This window comes from Balaenoptera musculus, chromosome 20 (genome assembly GCF_009873245.2).
Source record: "Balaenoptera musculus isolate JJ_BM4_2016_0621 chromosome 20, mBalMus1.pri.v3, whole genome shotgun sequence".
Lineage (NCBI taxonomy): Eukaryota > Metazoa > Chordata > Mammalia > Artiodactyla > Balaenopteridae > Balaenoptera > Balaenoptera musculus.
This window is the reverse complement of record NC_045804.1, coordinates 51,450,790-51,476,071: the sequence shown is the minus strand read 5'-3', so window position 1 is coordinate 51,476,071 and position 25,282 is coordinate 51,450,790. Positions and strand designations below refer to the sequence as shown.

The 25,282-nt window shown below is 52.1% G+C and overlaps 1 protein-coding gene across 7 annotated transcripts; it reads right to left on the bottom strand.

The window, feature by feature from the left end:
* Window positions 1-6,583: 6,583 nt before the first annotated feature.
* ARHGEF15 (Rho guanine nucleotide exchange factor 15) lies at window positions 6,584-18,618 on the bottom strand. 7 transcript variants are annotated; one of them, XM_036837501.1, is made up of 17 exons: window positions 18,527-18,607; window positions 18,347-18,450; window positions 15,950-16,608; window positions 15,033-15,359; window positions 14,721-14,775; window positions 13,813-13,871; window positions 13,499-13,710; window positions 13,213-13,373; window positions 12,887-13,039; window positions 12,623-12,752; window positions 11,206-11,280; window positions 11,011-11,103; window positions 10,762-10,922; window positions 10,526-10,678; window positions 10,283-10,365; window positions 10,068-10,172; window positions 6,584-8,607 (listed from the first exon to the last, which is right to left on the bottom strand). In XM_036837501.1, exons 3-17 carry the CDS (start codon window positions 16,557-16,559, stop codon window positions 8,456-8,458), a joined length of 2,529 nt encoding a protein of 842 aa, XP_036693396.1. In that variant the 5' UTR covers window positions 16,560-16,608; window positions 18,347-18,450; window positions 18,527-18,607; the 3' UTR covers window positions 6,584-8,455. The 7 variants fall into 7 exon arrangements, 6 of the variants coding, with proteins under 6 accessions (XP_036693396.1, XP_036693395.1, XP_036693398.1 ...); XM_036837500.1 differs by lacking the exon at window positions 18,347-18,450 and having other exon boundaries at window positions 18,527-18,618; XM_036837503.1 differs by lacking the exon at window positions 18,347-18,450 and having other exon boundaries at window positions 12,887-12,991; window positions 18,527-18,618.
* Between the last annotated feature and the right edge of the window lie 6,664 nt (window positions 18,619-25,282).

The window sequence follows — 25,282 nt, the reverse complement described above, 5'->3', positions numbered from 1 at the left end:
CATAAATATGATTCCATTTTTATAGAGCTCATAAACAAGCACAACCAAGCAAAACATTGCTGAAGCATACATACTCTTATGACTCTTATAAACAAGCACAACTAAGCAAAACATTGCTGAAGCATACATACTCTTATGACTTATGACTCTTATACTCTTAGGAAGGAATGGCAACTAAGCAAAACATTGCTGAAGCATACATACTCTTATGACTGCATGGCATGTTTTAAAAAGCACTGGAATGATAAACATGAAATATCGAGTCATGGCTATTTCTCAGGGGAGACAGGGAAATGGGACAGGGAGGGTTACACTGGTACATAACATGTTATTGGCAATACGTAATTTGTTCCTGAGTTGGGTAATAGGTACACGGGTATTCATTATACTCGAATCATTTATAACTAACATATATTTCATATAACCCCGTGAGTGTATCAAATATTCTTTTTCAAAAGGTAATTAAAACTAGTCCAACAGCATTTCCTCAAGAAAGGAAATATGTTAGTGATTACTAGCTCTGCAATGAAAGATATTTATACAGTCACAGTATGTAAGGTAAACACTCTTCATTGAGTTTCAATTTTTGAATCAACAGATGGACAAAGCACGGAAAACTTAACTACAGCTATGAAAGTAAACATAGCTGTTATCAGCCTTGATGTTGCCACAGTAAAAGCCTAGAAGAGGTAAACTAGAAGGCAGAAGGAAGAGAAAGAGCCGAAGGGAAATGTGGGAGACCTGACAACAGAGTCTCCACGTAAGGTTGTGCAGGATGGGCACTGCACAAGAGCACGCAGCAAAGGAGGTGAGTGAGAACTGAACTCCAGTCAGCATTCTGCTCAATAAGCCATGCCCCGCCAAGGGGGCTCCAGTGGCCTGGAGGAAGAGGTGCTTTGTTCTGTATCTCATAAAGGTACTGCTCTCTGCCAAGTCAACTACCCCTACATCTATTCAAAAGGGCTGCCTTTTAACCACAAGGTTAAAGGCACAAAGACCCCTTATGGGCTAGCAGCAGTGCTAGCCAATTATCTTTTTTTTTTTTTAATTAAATTAAATTAACTTATTTTTTGGCTGCACCGCGAAACATGAGTGATCTTTCCCTACTAGGGATTGAACCCGTACCCCCTGCAGTGGAAGCGCAGAATCTTAACCACTGGACCGCAGGGAAGTCCTGGCCAATTATCTTGTAAGGTTTTGTATCAGTGAGAGTTCTTTGGTTGAAAGCGCGAACCCAGACAAAGTTAAGAAAAAAGGAATGTATTGAGGCGATACTGAATAAACACAGATCAGGGTGAAGCAGAACATCCAGGCCTAGAACTAAACAGAGACCAGGGGAGCATGGACGTATCATTAGCATGAGCTGGTCTCTCTTCCCGCTGTTTCCCCCCAGTTCCCCCCAGACCTCCATCCTTGTCTATTCCTGGGCAGGGTTCCAAATCCCAAGAGTCTGATTGGCCTAGATGCCTTGACTGACAGCCCACCAGAACCACATGGATTTGGGGAGGGATCATTCCCCAAAAGAAAGGAAGCTGAGCAGTCAGCAAATAATGATCACTTGCTCACACAGGTACAGAGATGCAGTCAGAATGGAGTGCAAGGCTGGGAGCTTTCTGAGAAGGAAGGTGCCCCACTCTTCCATCCGTAAGGGCAGGTGCTTAGACATCCTTAGGAGACAATAGCCTCTCAGTGCCCATGGGCAAAGCCGACCTGGAGAATATGGACTTGGGCTTAGAACATGGACTCGAGAACACAGGCTTATTGGTCACTCCTTGACTGTCCACGTGGACGTGCTTTGCTACCTGCATTACACTCAGAAACAGTCCTACCCCAGGCCAGCTCATCCTGGTACAAACACCAGCATGAATCTCCTTTGTGGTGAGCTCCCAGACCCATGGCATTGCTAGGACATTTCAGTGGCCAGAATTCATTTCAGTGGCTGCAATGTTCCCTCCCTTTCACATCTATGAAATATGCATCCTTCCTTCATGTGGGCCAGTTGTTGCTGGTGTTCCTCAAACTCTAATGTGTGTACTCCTGGCCTGGGCATCTCATTAAAATGCGGACGCCACACTTCGGACAGGCTCCCAGGTGGTGCCCATGCTGCCAGCTCAAGGATAACACATTGAGTAAAGAATGAGACTGTAAAAGATCTGGGTTGCTAGGTCCACTCTCCTCCCAGGATGCCTTTGACCTTGAGGCTTTGGGCACATGGGAGAATGACGGGCAGACCCACTTGCCAGTGTGTGTCCTGCTTGCTTGGTTCTGCCCCTGTGGGACATTCCACTGCCTTCTGTATACCAACTAAACAGAAGTAGGAAGAAAAAAATGGCTGCTTAAAACAAAGCAAGAAGTGACTGCAGGGACTTCCTTGGTGGTCCTGTGTCTAAGACTCCATGCTCCCAATGCAGGGGGCCTGGGTTTGATCCCTGGTCAGGGACCTAGATCCCGCATGCCGCAACTAAAGATTCCATGTGCCACAATGAAGATCCCACATGCTGCAACTAAGACCCAGCACAGCCAAATAAGTAAATAAATAAATATTTTTTTTTAAAAAATGACTGCAAAATAAAGAATTTCTGCTCTTGGGAAAATGCAGTTAGAAGAATGAAAATATAAGCCACAGACTGGGAGAAAATATTTTCAAATCACATATCTGATAAAGGACTAATATCTAGAATATTTAAAGAACTCTTAAAACACAATAATAAGAAAATAAACCCACCCAGTTTTTAAAAGGCCAAGATATTTGAACAGACACTTCACCAAAGAAGATATGTGAATGGCCAATAAGCACATGAAAAGATACTCAGCATCATTAGTCATTAGGGAAACACAAATTAAAACCACAGTGAGATAGTACCACACACCTAATAGACCGGCACGCAAAACAAAAACAACAAAACTGACAATACCAAGTACTGGCCAAGACACAGAGCAGGATACCAACCAGAACTCTCATACATCGCTGGTGGGAATGTAAAATGGTACAGACATTTTGGAAAACAAACGGTCAGTTTCTAATTTTTCTTTTTTTAATTAATTTATTATTTATTTATTTATTTTTGGCTACGTTGGGTCTTTGTTGCTGCGTGCAGGTTTTCTCTAGTTGCGGTGAGTGGGGGCTACTCTTCGTTGTGGTGCGCGGGCTTCTCATTGCAGTGGCTTCTCTTGTTGCGGAGCACAGGCTCTAGGCGTGAGAGCTTCAGTAGTTGTGGCACACGGGCTCAGTAGTTGTGGCTCTCGGGCTCTAGAGTGCAGGCTCAGTAGTTGTGGCGCACGGGCTTAGTTGCTCCGCGGCATGTGGGATCTTCCCCCACCAGGGATCGAACCAGGGCTAAGGTTACAGACCTAATAAGTGGTAGAGCCAGCATTTGAATCTGGACAGTCTCACTCGAGAGTTTTGGGTATATTCAAAGCATCCTGGAAAAAAAATCAGCAATATTAGCTTTATGGAAAATCAGTCTCTGGTCCTGCTCCTGAATCCACGGACTCTTTGCCTTTGCAGGCCAGAATCTGACCCCTGCATTACAAGCCCTCCCTCCTATGTTTCTTCTCTCTCCCTCTCTCTCTAACCCACTTTGTCTTCCTCTTTCTCCATTCCATCCTCCTTTTGATTTGGGCACTTAGCTGAGATTCAGGAAATGTTTATTGGTTTTAATTGACATTTCCCCAACACCTGTCAGCACTTCTCTCTGATTCTCACCTCTTCTCAGCCTACTTTGTTTCTTCTCACCCCAAATATGAATAGAAAACAAATTTTCAGAAATGAATCTGTTTCCTCCCCAAGAGAAAATGCTTCTGAGCTCTCTGGACCAGGGCTCAGGGTAGTTCTGTGGCCTGGGCAATAAACTGAAGGACACACACAGGCTGCCTCTATGCATTCTTGGTTTAGAGTCGGTTAAACTCAAGGTTGCCTCCCTTTGTGAATCTGGAAAAGCATCAAGGCAAGGCTGAGTTCCCAGTGACAGAGGTGCGTGCAGGGACCGATGGAAAATGCCAACCCGGCCTCCGAAGCTCGGGAGCTGAGCGCCTAGGTGACCAGTAGGGTCCGAAGTTGATAATCTGCTAAACGCCTGCCCTGGGAAGGCGGGGCGACAGCAAGAGTTCGGCGGGTCAGCGCGGGGAGGGGGCGGCGGCGTGCGGTTGACTGCAGACGAAGAGCTTGCGCCTCAACTTCGTGAGGATTCCTTCTGTGGGGGGAGACGGAGCCTGGCCAGATGTCCTGCTAAGGCCGGGTGCGGCCTGGAGGCGGGGCCAATCCCGGGGGCGGGGCCATGGAGGGTCTTGGCCACGCCCCGGGGTGAGGGGAGTCCGGGTTGGGTCCCAGTGAATCCTCGAGGAATTCTGCCCCTCTGCTTCCCTTGTTCTGGCCTGGGGCGCTCTCGGGCCGCTGGAGGGTGGAGAGCGGGTAGTTTGGGGAGGACGTACTGGGGAGCCAGGACGGGGCGGCCTCCGGGAGTTCGCTGGAGACGCTGTCGGAGGAGAGGTACTCCTGCACCGGGATGCTATGCCTGCCTGGGCGACTGGCCAACACGGAGAACAGGAACCAGCAGATACCACTGTAGCTGACGAGATGCGAGCCCTGCGAGGAAGGAGGGAGAGAGAAAAGCTTTCAGGGATGGACAGAGAGCCAGGCTGAAGGGCTGTGGAATGGATCGCAGGAAGTGGGCTGGAGGGGCCGGTGGGGCTAAAAGGAGAGGAGAGAACGCTAATGAGCAGGCTGTGGGGAGAAGCGAGCTCCTCTCAAACACCTGTTGCTTGAGGTCATGATTGCAACCAGCCTCACCTGCAATAATGGCCACAAGGATGTTGACCCAGAGCCCATAGAAGGGCCAGCGCAAAGGGAGGTCGGAGCCCTATCCTATCAGCATTATCGTCGACTCCCCAAATATGGAGGCCACAAATATGAGGAGCAGGACTGTGAGTGGAGAGAGCACATACTGATTCAGAGAAAGCCTCGCAACAAGAGCCCAGCTTCCCCAGTCTGTCTCTCCAGTCACCTCCGCCAGGTCTGAGACACACGTGAGCCTTTCCTAAGCCTGTGAAAATGTTTGTTTCTTCCACCTCCCCAGAATGATAGAATATGAAGGAATGGGGCAATGGCAGCTCCAGGATGCCCCAAGCCAGTCAGTGTACCTCTCTACCACCTGGGATGTTAGTAACACCACCATGCCTGGAATGCCAGACAGGGCAGCATTGAGAGACACTTTTCCTCCCATGGGTCCTTATGCTGGGTCCTCATGCCACACCTACAAGGAAATTGCAGAAGGCAGCCAGAGGGGCAAGAAAGGGGAGGAGCCACACAGGATGGAGAGGATGATGGACATCAGGAGGAGGCTGTACACAGAGAAGTTGATGCCTGGCAGAGGGTGTTCAGGAAAGGGAGGGAGAGAACTTAGGGGAACTAATACTAAGTGACTTACTGCCACCTGTACCCCCTTTTTTTTTTTTTTTTTTTTTTCCTCGCTGCAAGGCATGCTGGATCTTAGTTCCCCAACCAGGGATCAAACCCACGCTCCCGGCAGTGGAAGCGTGGACTCTCAACCTCTGGACCACCAGGGACGTCCCATACCTTCCCCCGCCCCCACCATCCATTATTCCATTTTCTCTTTCTTACCAGGGCCCCATTCCTTCTCCCATCCACTTTCTCCATGCTGCTGGTGGTCCTCGTTCCCTCACATCTGCCTCTTTCATGCCTCTCTACCCTCTCCGACAGGCCTGCAGAATGCAGACCCCTCCAGGACCACACACACACACTCAGGTCACCCCAAAATGGAAAGGGGCCTCTGAGATAACAGAAACATGACAGTCCCCTTCCCTCCCTGTCTTTCTGTCTCTTTGGAACATGCGGTTGTATTTTGTCTTTACTTCCCCCAAACAATTCTTCACTGGTCTCCATCTCCCCATCATCCCTATATCAGAACCTCTGACTTGGAGCCTGGAGGCTTCCTTTAGTGGCAGGACTCGGGGAGGGAGTGAGGAGTTGAGACGGAACATATATGGGGCACATGTGCAGCTTTGTGTCCGCCTCTGGATGTGTGTCTGTCTGTCTCTGACTATGTCAGAGGAAGAGGGGAGTTTGTGTGGAGGAACTCCCGCACCAGGAAAGGAAGGAGCCCGTAGGCCAGCTCCCTCCCCATGACCGCTGCCTTCTCTTTCTGGACTTCAATCCCCTTGCGACCACCCCTAGAGTGCTCTCTGCCCAGATCTTCCCAGATGCTCCCTTCTTGTCATTTGGGTCTCAGCTCAATGTTACCTCCTCCAGGGTCTTCCCCAAAGCCACATACACACACACACACACACACACACACACACACACACGGCACTCTGTATCATAGCCTTTGCTATATTTTCTTCATAGCATTCACTGCTACCTGATCTTTTCTTACTAACTTGTTCACTTAGTAACTTCCCCCCACCTGCTCCCCCAGAATGTAGGCTCCTTGAGGTCAAGGCCTTTGTCTGTTTCATCTCTGTGTCCCCAGATCCTAGAAGAGTGCCTGGCACATGGAAGGCACTCAATAAATAGGTGTAGAATTGAAATGAATTAGACACAGAGATGCTTGGCTGGTCAGTAAAGGATCTTTATTGCTGACTGATTGCCCTTTGTGTCCTTCTTGCTGCATCTTCATCCCCTGCCAGAGCCCCATCCATATCTGGCTCTGCCTGTCCTCTTCCCCAACCTGCAGCAGCTCTCTGCTTCAGCATCTGCAACCCTCCTCTCATCACACCGCCATAGATCCCTCAGGAGCTATGAGTGCGCCAACACACCTTGCACCTGGTCTCCAAGCCCCAGTTCCCAGCAGAGCTGACCCCTGCTCTCAAAGGATCCCTTTTCAACCAGCCCCTCCCCCCTAATAAAGTCACATTTGGAAACCACTGCTCCTTTAAGCACATGCTCCCTGGAGAGCCTCAATGCAGCTCCACCATTTATTGAGGGTTTCTCATATGTCAGGCACTGTGCTAGGTCAATCTCCAAAGTCACAGACATGCCAAATGCCAGTGCCTTTCTCCCTCTCAGTCTCCCAGAGTCCTTGCACCTCCAGTGGTCGGTGTGGCGGTTTCTGTCCTGGGCAAGTTGCCATGCATGAGCTGAAGGGAAGGTGTGATGGCTCAGCTCAGGGACGACCTTGTGCCAGGCCCGGGACCCCAGTTGCCAGCAGCTGTCTGCTCCGCTCTGTCTCCATTCCTCACCTCCTTCTGGCATTGTGCGGGGGCAGTTTCTCATCTGGAAGCAGATGCTCTGGGTGGGATTAGGCAGTAATGCTGGTTCTCTGTTCTCTCCCCACTGCTTGGCCCAGTGTTTCTGTGAAAGGACCAGGATGAAGGCAAGAAAGCCCTAGAGGCTCAGCTGGCCCGAGATCCACAGTTCCTGTTTCTTCACTCAACCCTGGGACCCAGAGCCAGTCTGAAGCCCGAGGCTGAGGCTGAATGGCTGGTTATTGTTCAGGTTGGAGGATCTGCAGGCAGGGATTATGGAGGCCAAGCTTTGGGCAAGGAGAAGGGCCTGCAGGCTTCAGGAGGCCTCGGACCCCAGTTACTGGCCATCTTCAGCCCCTTGGACTCCTCTGCCAGGCTGCTTGGCTGCTCCACAATATCATCCCCCAACTGTCGTGGGACCCTGGCCTCCAAGAGACCCAGAACCCAGGCCTCTCATCCCCAGCTCTGGCCTCTGCCTGCCAGCCACACCCAGCACATTCTCCACTGGAGCTCAGACCTAGTGTCTTTCTTGAGGAGACGAATAGGAAAAATGGGGAGTGAGGGGAGAAATAGAGGATTCAATCATCTGGGAAGGGGGCACCACCACACACACATCATGTTCAGCAGAATCACCTTCCTTGATACATACACAGACATAGGCACACACACACAGATTCTCTGAGACACACACTCCGGATCCTTCTAGAAGAGAGGAAGTGGCTTCAGAGGACACAGGAGGCACCCCAGGAATGGAATCTAATACTTCCCAGACTCAAAAGGCAAGACGGTCGTTGCTATAGCACCAAGCAGGGTTCCTACTGGTCTCTTGCACCCAGATCACCATCTTCTTTGGCTGGATGTGTCCCTACTGTTGGCTGTTTTATCCTAGGACTTTATCTCCAGTGCAGCCCTCTTTTAGCTGCACTGCCCTAGCTTCGCTTTCTTGGCTGTGAGCATAGCAGGGATACTCACTGGCCAGAGGCTCAGCCAGCTCAGCACCCACTGGCCACTCTGCACTGAGCCTCTGTCTCCACTGGCAATCCACTCAAGCCATCTTCATTCTCCCTCATGCGTGGGCTCAGACGGCTCTGTTTTCATTGGCTGCCCAGTCTTGAAGCTCGGTCCCTATCGGTTGCCACTGAGGTAGCGTTTCCACTGACAGCAAATCCAATGGATGGATGGGCTTTGTCTCCTCTGTGCCAGGCTGCCCGCTGTCCCAACTTGTGCCGCCCCCCCGCCCCCCCGGCCTGCATTAGGGTTGGGGGGCACTGGGGGAGCCTGAAGAGGGCCCAACAGCCTCCAGGAGCCTCTGGTGCTGACGAAGGTGCTTCCTCCTTTCGTGTTCCCCCGTGACTTCACACACCAACTGCGCAGGGAAGGCCCCAGGAAGCCCCTTCAGCCAGCCTGGGGAAAGAGAGACAAGGGCCTAAGTGGGACCGGGGCAGGGGGCAGGTCAGGACGGAGAGGAGGCCCAGTGGGGTCTAATGCCTGAAGGTCATGGCGGGTGCGGGGATTAGTGGAGAAGCCTTGGAGAATTGGTAAAAAGGCCATTAGAGGTGGAGGAAACATCATCATCAAAGAGGGTCGGGGTCCTTCTGCTCAGTGTTATGTGGCAGCCTGGACGGGAGGGGAGTTCGGGGGAGAAGGGATACAGGTATATGTATGGCTGAGTTGCTTTGCTGTGCACCTGAAACTATCACAACATTGTTAATCGGCTATACCCCAATATAAAATAAAAAGTTAAAGAAAAAAAAGAAAAGAGGATCGGGCTCCCTCCTCTGTCAAGCCCTGCGATGACTGCTCATCTCACTCAGAGTGAGAGCCAGACTCCTTACAGGAACCTACGAGGACCCACGTGATCTGGTCCCTGTTTCCCCTATGATGTCATCTGCTTCTCCCCGTTTTCCTCACTCCCTCTAGCCACACTGGCTTCCTTACTGCTCCTCAAACACACCAGCCTGACTCCTGCCTCCCTCTGGGACACTCTTCCCCCAGACACCACGTGCCTAAATTCCTCACCTCCACCAAGTCACTGCTCGCAAGGTGCCTCCTCAACAAGATCCCCCTCGACCTCCCTACTTAAACATGTAAGCCTACCCAACCCCGGGACTCCTGACCCCCTTGACTCTGCTTCACTTTCATTTTCCCACAGCACTTACCACCTTCAGACAGTATAATTTACTTATTTATCTTTTTTTTTTAACATCTTTATTGGAGTATAATTGCTTTACCATGTGGTGTTAGTTTCTGCTGTATAACAAAGTGAATCAGCTCTATGTATATATATATCCCCATATCCCCTCCCTCTTGCGTCTCCCTCCCACCCTCCCTATCCCACCCCTCTAGGTGGTCACAAAGCACCGAGCTGATCTTCCTACTAGCTATCTATTTTACATTTGGTAGTGTACATATGTCCATGCCACTCTCTCACTTCGTCCCAGCTTACCCTTCCCCCTCCCCATGTCCTCAAGTCCATTCTCTATGTCTGCGTCTTTATTCCTGTCCTGCCCCTAGGTTTGTCAGAACCATTTTTTTTTTTTTTAGATTCCATATATATGCGTTAGCATACGGTATTTGTTTTTCTCTTTCTGACTTACTTCAGTCTGTAATGACAGACTCTAGGTCCATCCACCTCACTACAAATAACTCAATTTCGTGTCTTTTTATGGCTGAGTAATATTCCATTGTATATATGTTACTTATTTATCTCGTTTATTCTTTATTGTTTCTCCTCCACTAGAATGTATAGTCTAGCAGGGCAGGCATATCTACGTGTTTGGTTTACTGGTGCCGAGAACAGCGAGTGGCACCTCATAGGTGCTTAATAAATACTTATTGAATGAATAAGTAAAAGAATCTCTCACCTTCGGGGCTCTTGTGTAGGTGCTTGTGGGGAGCCCTGGACTCTAGATTCCGTCCCTCAGTCTTGGCAGGTGTGGAAGTCTCTGAACAGAGTTCCTGGGAACAGTCTGGTCGGGGCGGGTGACGTTACAGTGGGATCCAGACTCTTTTTAGCTTCTCTCCATATTCCCCTTAAGACTCACTTTTCCTTCCCTCCTCCCCTCTAGGGAACACTCACCACAGTCCTCATAGATGGTGCCCGGGGAGCAGGGAAGGGGGCCTGGGGTAGGGAAGGCTCCCAGCCAGCGCTGCATGTCTGATCTGGTGGGAATATAGGGAAGGGTCACAGTTGACCCGGGAGATCCTCCTGGGGGTTAGTTAGGCAGGGGCTTCGGAGGAGAGAGATTAGGGAGGAGGGTGGTGGACTCGGAGAGGTCAAGTGAGGGTCCCCAGGGTGTTTTCTGAAGGAGACACAACTCACAGGGATGAAGCTTGGAGTAGCCGGTGGGTGGGACGGCCCTGGTGGTTGCTGAGAAGGGAGAGGCGGAACGTAGGTGGTCCAGATGGGTCCGGGACCTGCTGGGCCTGGACCAGGGAGCGATGGGCATAGTCCAGAACCTGTAGCCGCTGCCCACTGCCCAGGGAAGAGGAAGTTCAGAGGGAGAGCAGAGGTCCAACGGGAATCCTGCCTGGGCTCCCTCCCTCCCTGAGACCCACCTCTTGGGCTGAGTGATGAGCAGCAGGTCACTGAAGAGCAGCAGGCAGAGGGGGGTGAAGCGGGGGCGGGAGGCGAAGAGCACACCCCCCCTCCTGCATCCTAACTCAGTCAGCTCCCCCTGCAACTCCAGGCGCCTGGACCAGGAGACCAGGGGCAGGGCCTGTGAGGAAGCAGGGGGGAGGTTCTGACTTCCCTGCAGCACCAGCACCGCGGGGGAAGGGAAGCAGGGAGCCTGGGCAGGATCTAACCTTGACTTTGTGGAAGCGCAGCCTCTGCGTGAGCCGGATCAGCTCCTCTGTCTGCTTCATGCGCCCCACCTCGGCGCTGCACCGCTCAATGATCTGGGTAAGGGGAGCCAAGTCACCCACTCCTACTCCCTTCCACCCCTTCCATCCCTCCCTACCGCCTCCTCACCTCCTCCAGCCCCAGCATCCCCCTCCAACCTTGCTGACAGCACCCAGAGCCTTCTGGGCATTCTCCTGGCGGCTGGACCCCTCCTCTGTCTGGCGCAGGATATTCTGGGGACGAGGAAGAAGGGTAATTGGGCCCCTGCTCTGTGGCTCTGGGATTCAGAGGGGCTGCAGCTCAGAGGACCCTGCCTGGCTTGGCATTTGGGGGTTCACAGGGCTGGGGGACCAGCCTCACCACTCGCTGTCTGCATAACCCTGAGCAAGTCAGGTTACCTCTCTGAGTCTCAGTTACCCCATCTGTAAAATGGGGATAACTCCCACCTTCCATACCATTAGCATTGTTGTGAGGATTCTGCAAGCAAATATACGTAAAGTACTTAGCATAGTCTTTGGGACATAGTAAATGCTGAAAAGAGGGTTGCTATTATTTTAATAATTATTAACCACAGCTATTAGTACAAACAATATAGCGTGGGGTTAAGAGTGCCTGGATTTAAAGTTTGCCTCCATCAATTATTATCTGTGTGACCTGTGGCAAGTTATTTAACCTCTTTGAGCCTCAGTTTCCTCATCTATAAAGTGGGGTCAATAATAGTTCCTACCCTCACATAGTCGTTGGTAAGGTTAAACAAGCGTATTGCACTTAGAACCATGTCTAGAACAGACACCCAAGAGTTGTTTAGCTATTATGATTAATATCATCATTATTATTATGTTGTTGTTGTCTACACTGGGGATATATAAAGCTGAATAAGACAAGGGCACTGATGATCTAGTTGGGGACTCTTCACATTGAGATCCCCACATCAGGCAACCTAGTTTAGGGAGAAGTTTCTACTCTGTAACAGAAGAGTGTTTCTCACCCCTTTTTTCAGTATCAACCCACTAAGGAATCTTTTTAGACATTTTTTCCCTAATTGTTGCCCCCACCCCCATCAAATTTTAATACCACAAATATACTGTATATCTATTTATACACCCTGGCCCTTTGGAGTACCACAAGCCATTGGAATATTGAAGATTTTTTTGCCCCCCAAAGAACGAGTTTTTGCCTCCTTGAGGGTGATACCACCCCACTGGGAAGGCATACGGTCAAAGACAGGACTGAGAGGACCTAAAAAACCACTCACCACATTCCCCCTGAGACCTGGAGAGAGAAAGGGACTTGCCCAAGGTCGCTCAGCCAGTTAGTGGCAGAGGTAAATCTAGAATTCAGGTGTCTAGCCAGAGGCTCTTTTCCTGCACCCAGACGGCTCCTTGAAACGTTTGGGTAGCTCCAGGTAGGGTTTGGTGGGTCCTGGATGGAGAGGCCCCGATTAGGAGTCCTGATTTAGGGGATTCTTGTGTTTGTGGTGGGGTGGGAAATGGTGATGGCGCGGCAGGCGGCCCCTGCGGAGAGTTCTCCAACGGGGTTGGTGGGACCGAAAAGGGCCCAAGCCAGGACGGCTACCTGCAGCAGCATGCGGAGCCGCGTGATGCGCTGAAAGGGCAGCAGCAGGAAGGACGGCAGCGGGAGCCGCTGGCACTTGGGGAGGCTCTGCAGCCGCCGCAGCTCCGCGGAGAAGCGCACGTTCGTGTCCCTGTAGAAGCAGGCGCAGGCTGGCGTCTGCCTCGAAGCCCCGATCTCCCCGCCACCTGCTCCGGCCTGGACCCCGACCCTGCTCCCCATCTCCCGCCAGCACTGGTGACGTGGCCCCGCCCCTGGGACGCTCACATCAGGCGGCTGTACGTCTCCTCCTGATACTGCTGGTTCCGCACGTAATCCACGTACACGGAGAAAGGCCCCACGGCGTGGGCGTGCACCACGTCGCACAGGTCGCTGATGTGGGGGGAAGAGCGCACACGGGACAGTAACTTCCCTAGAAACCTGGGGGAGTGGGCGACAAGCAATGGAGCGGGGCAGAGAGCCAGGTGTCCCAGCTTCTCGAGGGACGAGCTGGGCACTAAGTGGGCCCTGCAGGGGAGGCCCGGGGACAGGAGAGAGCTGAGGAGTGCCTCCTCCCGAGGCCCGCTTTGCGGAGGGGTGGCGGCCCCACTGACCGCTCACTGACTCCCTGGACGCGCTGCACGTTGGAGAAGAGGGTGTGGTGATCCCGGGGGGTGAGCGTGTCCCGGAGCGCCTGGCTCAGCACAAAGGTGTCGGTCAGCAGCCGTAGGGAGCGCAGGTACGAGGCCTCGGATGTCACCACCTCGAACAGGCTCTGAGGAGGAAGAGCAGGGCGGGAGTGGAAAGCCCAGCTCCCACGCAGCCCAGGCGCCGGGTCCCAGGCTCCTACCCCCGCCCCCCCCCGCGCCGCCCCGCCCCCCGGACCCCAGGTGCGTCCACCTCCTGCATGCGCCTCTCCTGGGGGCTGAGGGTGTCCAGGAGGCCGCTGGCTCGCACAGCCGGAAGCTCCTGCCACAGCGTGTTGCGAGGCCCGGGGGGCCGGGCGAAGGGGGGAGCTTCCCCAGGATTTGCTGAAGAGGGTCCCCCATCCTCACTGACCCCCCACAGCTCCTCTGACAGCACGGCTGCGCGATAGGTCTGGTACAGGGGCTCTGGAGAGCAGATGTCGCACATCAGCGAAGTCCAGTGCCCCGGAACCCTCACCCACTGCTGGATGGTCTCAGCAGGGACCCCCCGGGGCCGGAGGCCCTCACCGTCCTGCAGGGGCAGCTCCCAGTTCGGTTCCTTCAGCTCCTCCAGCTCCTCGTCCTCCCTGTGGAAAGAGAGAGGGATGGGGTTCCATCAGAACCACCGCCGGTGCACACCTCCAGGGGGTGCTCCTCACGTGACAGTGTAAGGGGGTGCACGACCTGCATGCAGGTTGTGTGCAGGGACTGTGAACAAACCCCAGGTCGTTTTATGTGCCTGTTGTATGTGACGCCCTGTACTAAGTGCGCCCCAGCCATTCCTGCAGTCTCAGCTACTGTGCACCGGAGACTTCCAAGCCTCCAACTCCAGGGCTCTCAAGGAATGACCATTGTCTGGAATGTCCTGTGGGTGCCTCGGTACAACTCAACCTGGGCAAACCCAGCTCTTATACCTCCCCGCCCTGTTCCGGTCATCAGCACCACCATGCACCCTTTCACCCAAAGTAAAAGCCCGGGAGAATAAACTCCAGTAAATGTTTGTTGAATAAATGGATGGCCTCAGATTAACTCTGATAATGGTGGTGAAACGATTAACAGGCCCAGATAACACAGGAGAGATGTTCCTGGTTGATACATGGAGTCACAGACAATAATTTCGATAGAAGCTCAAAGTGGGGGAACTAAAATGGTTTATTATGGCTCTGGCTCGTCACCAATATCCGACCCCAACAACTTTATGAAGTACTTGGTATGTTTACCCCCATTTCACAGGTGAGGAGGCTGAGACCCAGAAAGGTTAAGTGACTTGTATAAGGTCACACAGCTGATAAGGGACAGAGCTGGGCTTAGAAACCGGCACCGCTTGTCCCTAGAGGCCTAGGCCTTCTTCACTCCACACTTGTGAGGGTGGGATTCAGGTGGACCCGTAGGTTAGTCTGCTCTCAGGTAGGAATAAGGGTGGGAGTGTTCGGTACCTGCCCTCCATGGTGGCTGGAGGATTGTTCTGAGGGGCGCCATCGGGACTGTCCCCTAGAGAGAGAATCCAGAGAGAAGAGAGCAAGCCTCCAGGATCCCCAGCCCAGGACTCCTGACTCCCGCCCAGCAGAGACTGTTACTATAAAAACTACAACTCCAGTCAGTCCCAGAGCAGCAGCTGGCAGAGGAACAAGAAGCCCAGGGCCTGCTGGGGGTTGTAGTGAGTTGGTGTTCAGAATGCTTCACCTCCACCCCGTGGAGCCCAGAGGCCCCTTCCCAGCCCAGAGGTCCACTCCCCAGGGGCCCTGTACCTGTTTGGATTCCATCTTCAGAGGGCAGATCGAGATCTGGCTGTGGGGCGTCCCCAGAGCTGGTGACGTCCTGTCTGACCCGAGTTGGTTTGGGGGGCTTGAGGGGTGGCAGGAGTTTGCGCTCGGCAGTGGAGCGGTAGGACGTGAGGACAACTGGGGGCTGGCTTGGAGGGCTGGGGCGGGAGCGGGAGGTCCGCAGTGGGGAGGCCCGGCAGAGGGCCCTGGGGCCGTCCTCATAGCCCCCCAGTGGCACCCATCGGAGCTCCAGGCCGGGCCGGGCCACGTGGCAGACACAAGGGCAGCAGGGAGGGCAGGCCAGCGCAGCATCTGTGGGAGACAGGGGCATCCTTAGGACACCCACTCTCCCCAGGCCTCCTCCCTCCCCTTAACCAGCCCAGCCTCAGGAACATGGAGGTCAGCCCTAGGCATCTATCACCTCTACCCTGACTCTCTTCAAACCCCCAGAAATCTGAAAACCAGATTTTCCAAACATGGAATCCAGTTTTTAAAAAGTAACCCCTTAGGGCTTCCCTGGTGGCGCAGTGGTTGAGAATCTGCCTGCCAATGCAGGGGACACGGGTTCGAGCCCTGGTCTGGGAAAATCCCACATGCCACGGAGCAAATGGGCCCGTGAGCCACAATTACCGAGCCTGCGCGTCTGGAGCCTGTGCTCCGTAACAAGAGAGGCCGCGATAGTGAGAGGCCCCCGCACCGCGATGAAGAGTGGTCCCCACTTGCCACAACTAGAGAAAGCCCTCGCACAGAAACGAAGACCCAACACAGTCATAAATAAATAAATAAATAAATAAAAGAACGTGAATTTCTTTAAAAAAAAAAAAAAGTAACCCTTTAAAGTACCCAATCTTAAAGGCCTGAAAACAAAGAAGAGGAGCCGGATTGAGCCAGCCCGGGCTTACCTGGAGTGCCGTTCTCCTGGGACCCACTCCCAGCGAGGATGCCCTGGGCGGTCTCTCTCTCCCCATTCACATCCAGTCCCCCTGGAGGACCCGGCTCCAGGGCATCTGGAGCCTGGACCCTGCCTTCAGCCCCCCACTCGAACCTGCCAGCCAGTCTCCGCACGGTGCCTGTGGCCGAGGCAGAGCCATCCTGGCCAGGGGCCCGGGTCGAGTGGAGCGGGGGCAGAGCTGTTCGGGGTGACCCGGAGGGTTTGGGTGGGGGCACTGGAGACCGGAGAGCAGGTTCTGGGGAGATGGAGCGCCGGGACACTGGGCTGGGGGTGCCGGAAGGCGAGTCTGGGGAAGTCTGGGAGTCGAGGCTGGCTTTAGAAGCTGACGGGGGCAGAAGGGCTGGGGGCTTGAGGGACGGGGCTGGGGGCTCCCAGAAGATGGGGGTGCACATCAGGCTTGGCGCCTCGTTGGCAGTGAGGGGAGGCTCTTGTGGAGAGGAGCCGTTGTGGTGGGCCCCCGGGGACTGGGCAGCCCGGGGGCGAGAAGGGGGGCGCGGCCGGATGATCCGAGGGGGCTTCTGGGTAGGGGGTGTTGCTGCAGGAAGAGACTGAGCTGACATCTTCCTCTGAGCTCTTCCAAGGAGTGGGGTACACTGCTGGAGTCATCCCCTGAGGAAGAGGGGCAGAAAGAGAGACCCTTAGTGCCCACGAGTAGACCGAGGCCGTGAGCAGAAATGTTTGCAAGTAAATGAGCCAAGATTTCAGAGTCAGGAGGGAAGGCGGATACACTTCCTCTCTTCCCATTTCCACTGTCTTCTCCCTCTACCTCTCACCGCTCCTTATTCCAGTCCCCTCCCCGAGGACTCTGGACCCTCCCTGGCACCCCCAGCCTCCACTGCGCTCTGTCTTTCAGCCTCTGCTGCCCCAATCAGGCCAGAGGAGACAGTGAGGCCAGAGTTGGGGCACCTGGGTAGAGACCCAGGCTGGGGGAGGGGTACAAGAGAACTGGATCAGTAAGGGAAATGGGGTGTGCTGGTAGAGCCGCTATGTGTCTACCTGATTTATTGTGTTTTGTGTCTGTAGTGCGTGCTGTGGAGGTTTGTGTGTGTGGTTTAAGCGTGAGTGGACATGGTGTGTTTCTAGCGCTACATGAACGGGGTGTTGGATGCTGTGTTTCAGAGTGTATCTGTCATATGCGAGTGTGCAGTGGGAGAGTGGAGTACACAGTGTGTGTGGTGTGCTGTGTGAGATGGGGCTGCAAGGGTGTGTGTGTTCCGTGCTGTCGTGTGGGGCGTATGTGCGGTGTGCGTCTGCCTGCGCGCCCGCCTGTGCCTGGGCCGTGAGGGATGCATCACTATTTCCCTGCTCCAACGGGCCCTCCACCCCCATTTCCCAGTTCCTCTCTCCGGACTCTCCCTTTCCGGATTATTTTTAGTCTCCTTTTCCTGCCATGAAGATTCCTGGAGCCTCTGACCCCAAGAGCCCAGGAGGCCCCGGCATGGTCTCTCCTGCCCCATCCTCATCCCTGCCTGTCTCCCAGCCCCCCACCTGGTCCCGGAGAGAGGCCCCGGTGGAAGCCTGGGTCCTGCCAGGATGCCTAGAGGGTGGTCAGGAGGCCAGAATAAAGGTGAGGACCAATGGGGCCAAGACGCTGGGACCTGGGCTCACTTCCTCCCGCCGGGAAGGCGCTGTAATCCTGAGAAGGCAGCAAGGTCCAGGCTGGGAGACCTGGCGCCCCCAAACTCCCCTGTGGAGTCAGCAGGAGAGTCAGATCCCTCCAGGCCCCAGATTGGTTTTTGAGAAATGATGCAGGGTGGGGGCTGGGAGCTGTAGACTGGGAGTCTTGCAGCTCAATGGCCTCTGTGTTCTGGCAGGAAGCTCCTTAGGTGACCCCGGGCAGTAGCCTCCCCAGCTGGCCAGCTCCTCCCCAGCCTTGCCCCCCTCAGAGATCCCTGCCCCCCTCAGGTACCTGCCCTAATTTCCTCCCCCCGCCCCCCACTCAGGCCTCTCGCAGGGATCCAGGTACTCCGCCCAAGCACTCACCCTCGAGGCCTCTCCACTCTCGGTCACCTCCCGGGGCCGAGTGAGTAGGGGCAGGAAACAGGAATCGGATCCTCCTCCCAACCGGACACCCCCCCCCCAAACCACACCACACTCCACATGCGCACACTGGGGCTCTGGAAGATGTGAGGGACCCCGAATGCCGGGTTTCGGAGGATAACAGAGTCTGGGGAAAGGATGAAACTCTGCCGTGGAGAGTGGGCTGTTTGTGCACGTTGTATGTGCACCTTCTGTCCTGGGTCCGCATTGCTGTGTGGACAGCGGCCGGCGGTGGACAGGGGTGGGGGTGAGGGCAGGGTGGCGATGGCACCGGCTGGGCTGGCGGGAGGGCATGGGCTCCAGACACCTCTGGATCGCTGAGGGATGCGGTGTGCGTCCCTCGACGGCGTGTCTGACCATCTCTTCCACACCTCGCATGACAGCCTGTCCCTTTCGCATCCAACCTGCCCCCTGGGGGTGAGTCAGCCCATTATTTCACACCAAGGGACCCCACCGCCCATCCCGGTTTCCCCCTCCCTAAATTTACCTTTATCTTTTTGGAAGCGGTTTCTATTTTCAGCCCGTCCTGCCTGCCCCTTGGAGCAAGGAACGCGGGGCCAGGTCTCTGATGGTCTGTTCCTGTGTTTCTGGGGCGGGAACTGAGGGCCCAGATTGAGATCTCCGCAGAGGAAGCCAGTTCCTCAGCCCCACCCGCCCATTGTGTCAGGAGAGTGTGTGTGTGTAGTGGACCAAGGGGTCGGTGTGATATCTCGGTGCACCCCAGGTGGATATGCCCTTTGCTGGGCCCCCTGCCTGCTCCCCATTCTCAGTCCCTGTCTCTCAGGGTCCTAGCCCCTGACTCTCCCTGTCCCCCTGGGAGGCTGTGATGTTGATTGGCTGGGAGTCAGTACCCCTGGGGGCGGGGGCAGTGGGCAGGGGTCCCTCTCACCTCTAATTTGCTCTGTGATTGAAGAGCTGAGTTCCCAGGGCTCAGAGTGTGTCATAAAAACAACTGAGGGGGCGAAATGAGCCACACCCCAGCCTGGGAAGTAGGGTAATGAGAGGAAGATGCAAGGGCAGTTAGGAACTCAGGGGGCCTTTGCCCACGCCCAGGTGCCTGCTTTTGCCAGACTTTCTCACATACACACACACACACACACACTCCAAACAAGACGCTAAGACGAAAAGCCAGAAAACTGGGATAAAACATATGTTTTAACTCATTTTTCCTCAGAGTAAAAGACAAAGTCCAGAGTAAAAGACAAGGTCCAACAATGAACCTAAACCTCTCCTCTCAGGCACATTCCTGCTCCAGGGCCTTTGCACTGGCTGTGTCTTCTGCCTGGTGACCCCCTTCCCAAGACTTCCGCATGAAAGAGTCCCTCACCTCATTTCTCAAATATCACCTTCTCAGTGAGGCTGCCCTACCACTCTTTAAAATTGCGTCACACCAAATTCCTGACCTGCCTTTTTTCCCATAGCAATCATGCCTTATAACATAGCATATAGTGTATTACTATTAAATTGACATAGTATGTTTATAGCTACATACACATTAGAAAGTAAGCTTCCTGTCAATAAATAAATGATGACATTTTAAAAAGAAGAAAGTAAGCTTCCTGGAGGCGTGATCTTTATCTGTTTTGTTCACTGATATACCCTAAAATTCTGGAACAAGTTCAGGCACATAATAAGAGGTGCTTAATATTTTGATGAATTGAACAAATTGAGTTGAATCCTCCCCACAGCCCACTCACTACTCCCCTGGCTCTCCTTTCCTACAGACCATTTCCATAATTCTGTTGATCCCACCAGTTTCCCATCTCTCTCTCTCTCTCTCTCTCTCTCTCTCACACACACACACACACACACACACACACACACACCAAGACCAGACATCCAGTCTCCCAGCCCTCACCTCTAGATCCTTTTCGGCTTCCAGGGAGAGTAAATCTCTACAAGAGTGCCTCAGAGACCCTATCAAGAAAGCTAGATACATGTGTGTAGCCAAACAAATCCTGTTTTTTGTTTTTACTAAAATAGGAATGTCTGTATTAGTTTTACTACTTACAAAAATAACATTTAAAAAGATAACTGGGACTTCCCTGGCGGTCCAGTGGTTAGGACTCCACGCTTTCACTGCCTAGGGCACGGGTTCCATCCCTGGTTGGGGAAGGAAGATCCTGCAAGCTACACAGCACGGCCAAAAAGAAAAATAAATAAACAAAAAGATAACTAACCCCAAAGTGCTGGCTGTTGGCTGCAGACATGTTGGCACTCGGTACTACATGAACCACCCCAGCTCTGCATGGGGGTATGGGCACAAAAAGAGGAATTAGGTGGGCTGGGCCGCCCGTGCACCTTTACCTGTCCTTCCTGGCTCGTCTGAGCTTATTTCCTTGTCCTCTCTCTGTCCTTATTAGAGACCCACCTGAAGGCTTTTCATCTGCCTGCCTGGTGGGGAGAGACTTCCCCTACTCCCAAAGGCAGGATAGCATGTTTTGGGGAACTAAAGTTCACTGGAGCTACACTGAGAATGTTCTAACACTCCTGACAAAGAGGTTCCATTGGGCTCCCTGCTCAAAGCAACCACAAAGATGAAAAGCATGACATTTCAGATCTATACAAATCACCATCTATTTATGCCCCATCTCATTCCAAAAAGAAACTGAGCTCTGAAAATTGTATCATGTGATATGTGCCAGATTGTTTTTGCACAAACACCTTTTATTTATTGTACAAATACTTTTGCAAAGGTACTGAAGATTTTTATTTTATTTATTTATTGTTATAAATTTATTTATTTATTTATGGCTGCGTTGGGTCTTCGTTGCTGCGCACAGGCTTTCTCTAGTTGCAGCGAGCGGGGGCTGCTCTTCATTGCAGTGCGCGGGCTTCTCAGTGTGGTGGCTTCTCTTGTTACGGAGCATGGGCTCTAGATGCGCAGGCTTCAGTAGTTGCGGCACTCAGGCTCAGTAGTTGTGGTGCACGGGCTTAGTTGCTCCATGGCATGTGGGATCTTCCCGGACCAGAGCTCGAACCACCCGTATCCCCTGCATTGGCAGGTGGATCCTTAACCACTGCACCACCAGGGAAGTCCCAGAAGATTTTTAATATAATGATACGTTCTTCCACCACCCCGACAAAGCAAAAGTTTTCCTTTTTTCTACCTTCCAAACGTGCCATCATAGTTTCAATTCTGTTTTCCGCTTCATAACTATTTGCCATGTTACTACACACATGGACTTTGTAATTATAATTTTTCCTGGAGTGTAATATTGCATCAACTAGATTTTGTCACCCTGGTAACAGCAGTAAAAGTCTTCTGGGAAACTCTCATCCACCACCCCACTCCATGTGGTTCCGGTGGGACGGTCAGTCACAGCAACCTTCTCCTGGCCACCAGACCCAGATTCAGCCAATCACAGGATCCCATTCCTCTGGCCACAGAGACTGGCCCAGCAATGAGCAAATCACCCATGCCAGGATGTCCTGCCCTGGGTCTCTGGGAAAGGGCATCTTTCTCTTTCTTCCAAGGTCACAAAGCAGGAATAATATAAGTCTGGAGCAATCTGTGTCTCGGCCTCCCTTTCCCCACAATGGAGGAAACTAGTCAATAGTGAGAGAAAATGAGCCCCACACCGGAGGGAAGCAGAACCAAGAGATGGAGGGGGCCTGACATCATTTAAGCCCCTTGGACTGCTCAGTTTCCGGAGCCACTGAACTCCCTTTTGTGCTTAAGCTAGTTTGAGCTGAGCTTCTGTCACTTACTGTTGAAAGAATCTTAAACGCTATAATTTATTCTCAAGTGCAGGGCATTTGGGCAGCTTCCAGTTTTTGGCATTACAATTAATGCTGCAGTAAACATCTTTGTGAAAAACAAAACAAAATACTTTCAATTTAAAAATGATTAAGGGGAGTTCCCTGGTGGCCTAGTGGTTAGGATTCCGGGCTTGCACTGCCATGGCCTGGGTTCAATCCCTGGTTGGGGAATTGAGATCCTGCAAGCTGTGAGGTGCAGCCAAAAGATAAATAAACATTTTAAAAAATAAAAATGATTAACAAAGTAGCCCCAGAAGCTTCAATGTGGTTGGTCTTGATTTTGCCCAAAGATTCTTTGCTGGAAGGTTGGAGGAGTCCTTAGGTCTTTCTATCTCACCCCTTTACCTCCACCTCAGGTGGCTTCGACCCTCCTTCAGTCCTCCTTACGTCACTCACCTGGTTGTTAGGAAAATCAGGTAAAGTTTGGCCAGGCCACGAGGCAAGGCATGGGTGACCATGTGGGGAGACCATGGAAGTGGAGAAACAGTGAAGAGGAGAGTAGGCCCATCTGGAGAACTGTGAGAGGGAAGCTTAGCTGATATGAAAAGAGGGGTACGAGGCTGGAGGAACATGTAGAGGCCACCCCACGGGCAACCGGACAGGGCAGAACAGGCACTGAGGTTTCTGAGCAGGTGGAGGAGTGGATGGCAAGAGTTGTAACCAGTTCCCCACCCATTCCCCCTCTTCGGGTACCAGCACCGAGTTTTCTTTCGGGGACCCGCCCTTCCATCATTCTAGGTCCACATGGCCCATTCTTGGGGGAATGTACGGCCCAGAAGCAGCCAGTCAGCACATTTCCTCTTCCCTGGCTACTGAGATTGGTTCAGGGGTGAGTGTGTGACACAAGCAGGGACAAAGCTTAATTCATGCAAAAAAATCCCTTCCAATGGGAGAGGCGCTCATGATGAAGGAAGTGCTGAGTCCCACTGGCCTCTGATGGGGCCAGGACCTTGAATTCCAATAGAATCCTTCATGGAGTACAAAACACCTAGGCCCTCTTTTCTGTCTAGAAAGCTATTAGGGGCAGGTAGCCTGCCTGTGGTGTGCGATAAATCAGGAAGGGGGCAGTGAGGAAACGCTGGCCCGCTCTGGGAATCCGTGCAGGTTCTAGTCTATGCGAGGACGGAGGATTCTGTCCAACTGCCACCAGGTGGCGTGTGAGCACTTCAGGTGTGGGGCCTGGCAGCCAATACGAAGCCATGGGTGTCTAGGCCACCCCAGGTAGAGGTGCCGAAGAGGCACAGCTCCGTGCCTTCCAGGCCTCTGCATCGTTCACTCTCCCCTCTCTGTGGTTTCACCCCTTCTCTCAGACCTGGGGCCATCTTTGTGCTTCCCCTCCACTCCTCTCACACGTGTCTCAGGACATTCATACCCAGGGGGAAAAAAAAAATGATAATAGCCTATGATAATCAACACAGCATGGTATTGGTGAAAAAACAGACACATAGATCAATGGCAATGGGCCAACACAAATATAGTCAACTGATATTTTTTCAATTTTTTAAAAATTGAGGTATAGTTGATTTACCATATTATATTAGTTTTGGGTGTACAACATAGTGATTCAAAATTTTTATAGATTATATTCCATTTATAGTTATGATAAAATATTGGCTCTGTTCCCTGAGTCAACTGATTTTTGACAAAGGAGCAAAAGCAATTCAATGGAGAAAGGATAGTATTTTCAACAAAACTTCCTGGAACAACTGATATCCATATGTAAAAAAAGACAGACCTTACATCATTCACACTCAAAAAAGATCATGGACCTAAATGTAAAATACAAAGCTATGAAATTTCTAAAAGAAAGTACAGGAGATAATCTAGGTGACTTTGGGTTTGGCAATAAGTTTTTAGATACAACACCAAAAACATGATCCATGAAAGAAAAAAATTGATGTTAGACTTTATTATAATTAAAAACTTCTGCTCTGTAAAAGACACTATTAAGAGAATGAAAAGACAAGTCATAGACTGGGAGTAAATATTTGCAAAACACTTATCTGATAAAGGACTGTTATCCAAAATACACAAATAACTCAAACTCAACGATAAGCAACCCAGTTTAAAACAAAACAAAACAAAACAAAACAAAACAGGGAAAACGGCTTCCCTGGTGGCGCAGTGGTTAAGAATCCACCTGCCAATGAAGGGAACACGGGTTCGACCCCTGGTCCGGGAAGATCCCACATGCCACGGAGCAACTAGGCCCGTGAGCCACAACTACTGAGCCTGTGCTCTAGAGCCCACGAGCAGCCATAACTACTGAGCCCGTGTGCCACAACTACTGGATCCCGCGCACCTAGGGCCCGTGCTCCACAACAAGAGAAGCCACCGAAACAACAAAGAGTAGCCCCCCGCTCTCCGCAACTAGAGAAAGCCCGCGCACAGCAACGAAGACCCAACGCAGCCAAAAATAAATAAATAAATTAAAAAAAAATAAAAATTAAGCTTCTTTTAAAAAAATAACACTTTAAAAGTTGTCTATCTGTAAGGCATCTGGATATTAAAAATGAAAGGCTTCAGCAGTGGTTCTAAAACTTTAGCACATATCAGAATAACCTAGAGGGTTTGTTAATCCCTGTCAGGCCCCCACCTTCACTGCAGGAGGTCTAGGGGGGGCCTAGAGACTCTGCATTTCTATTAAGTCCCCAGGTGCTGCTGCACTTTGAGAATCACTGGTATAAACTCAAAGATTAAAACAATGATGAACTCTCATCCTATAAGCAGATAGGGTAGGGGGCTTGAGACGTCAATCAACTAAAGCTTGGACTCTAGCAACCTTCGCCCCTATTCTATGCTGATTCCTCTTCTGCTCAAGCCCCTTCACGAATAAGCATACACCACCCAAACCCATTCACTAATATGCATGTATCCTTAGCTTAAAACGTCTCCAATTTTGCTGTTCGGGAGACACTGCTTTGGGAAAGATCCCCTGTGTTCTCCTAACTTACTTACAAATCCTTCCTTCTCCCACTCTTTGGCTTGGTTGTGTCTTTTGGCTCGACACTCACCAAGAGATGAATTCAATTTTCTGGGTGTCAATCCCAGCCAGCAGGTGGAGGCATTTGGGGAGCATTCCTTGGAAATTTTCAGGGGACCCTTTCAGAGCCTCTCCTGAGAAACCCCGTTATCTGCTCCACCCCTCCTGCCTAACCCAAAGGCTCAATGATATAGCAGTACACTGGGGAGATAAGACCCAGACTCAGCCCCCCCAGCCCCGGGGGCATCCAAGAACTTCCAGAGTACTGGAGGACTCAGAGTAAATGACTGCTAATCAAATGAGAAACAAAGGTAAATGCCTGAGGAGCAAAGCAGGATGGAAGTGGCTGAAAAGCTTCAAGGATCAGGAGATGAAACTCAAGACGAAGAGTGATTTGGAGGTCACCAAAATAAGGGTGCAAGGACTTTCACCGGCAGTGGGAACAGGATACACATGGGCACAGGGAGACTGATAATTGAGCATCTAGAGAAAATGCAA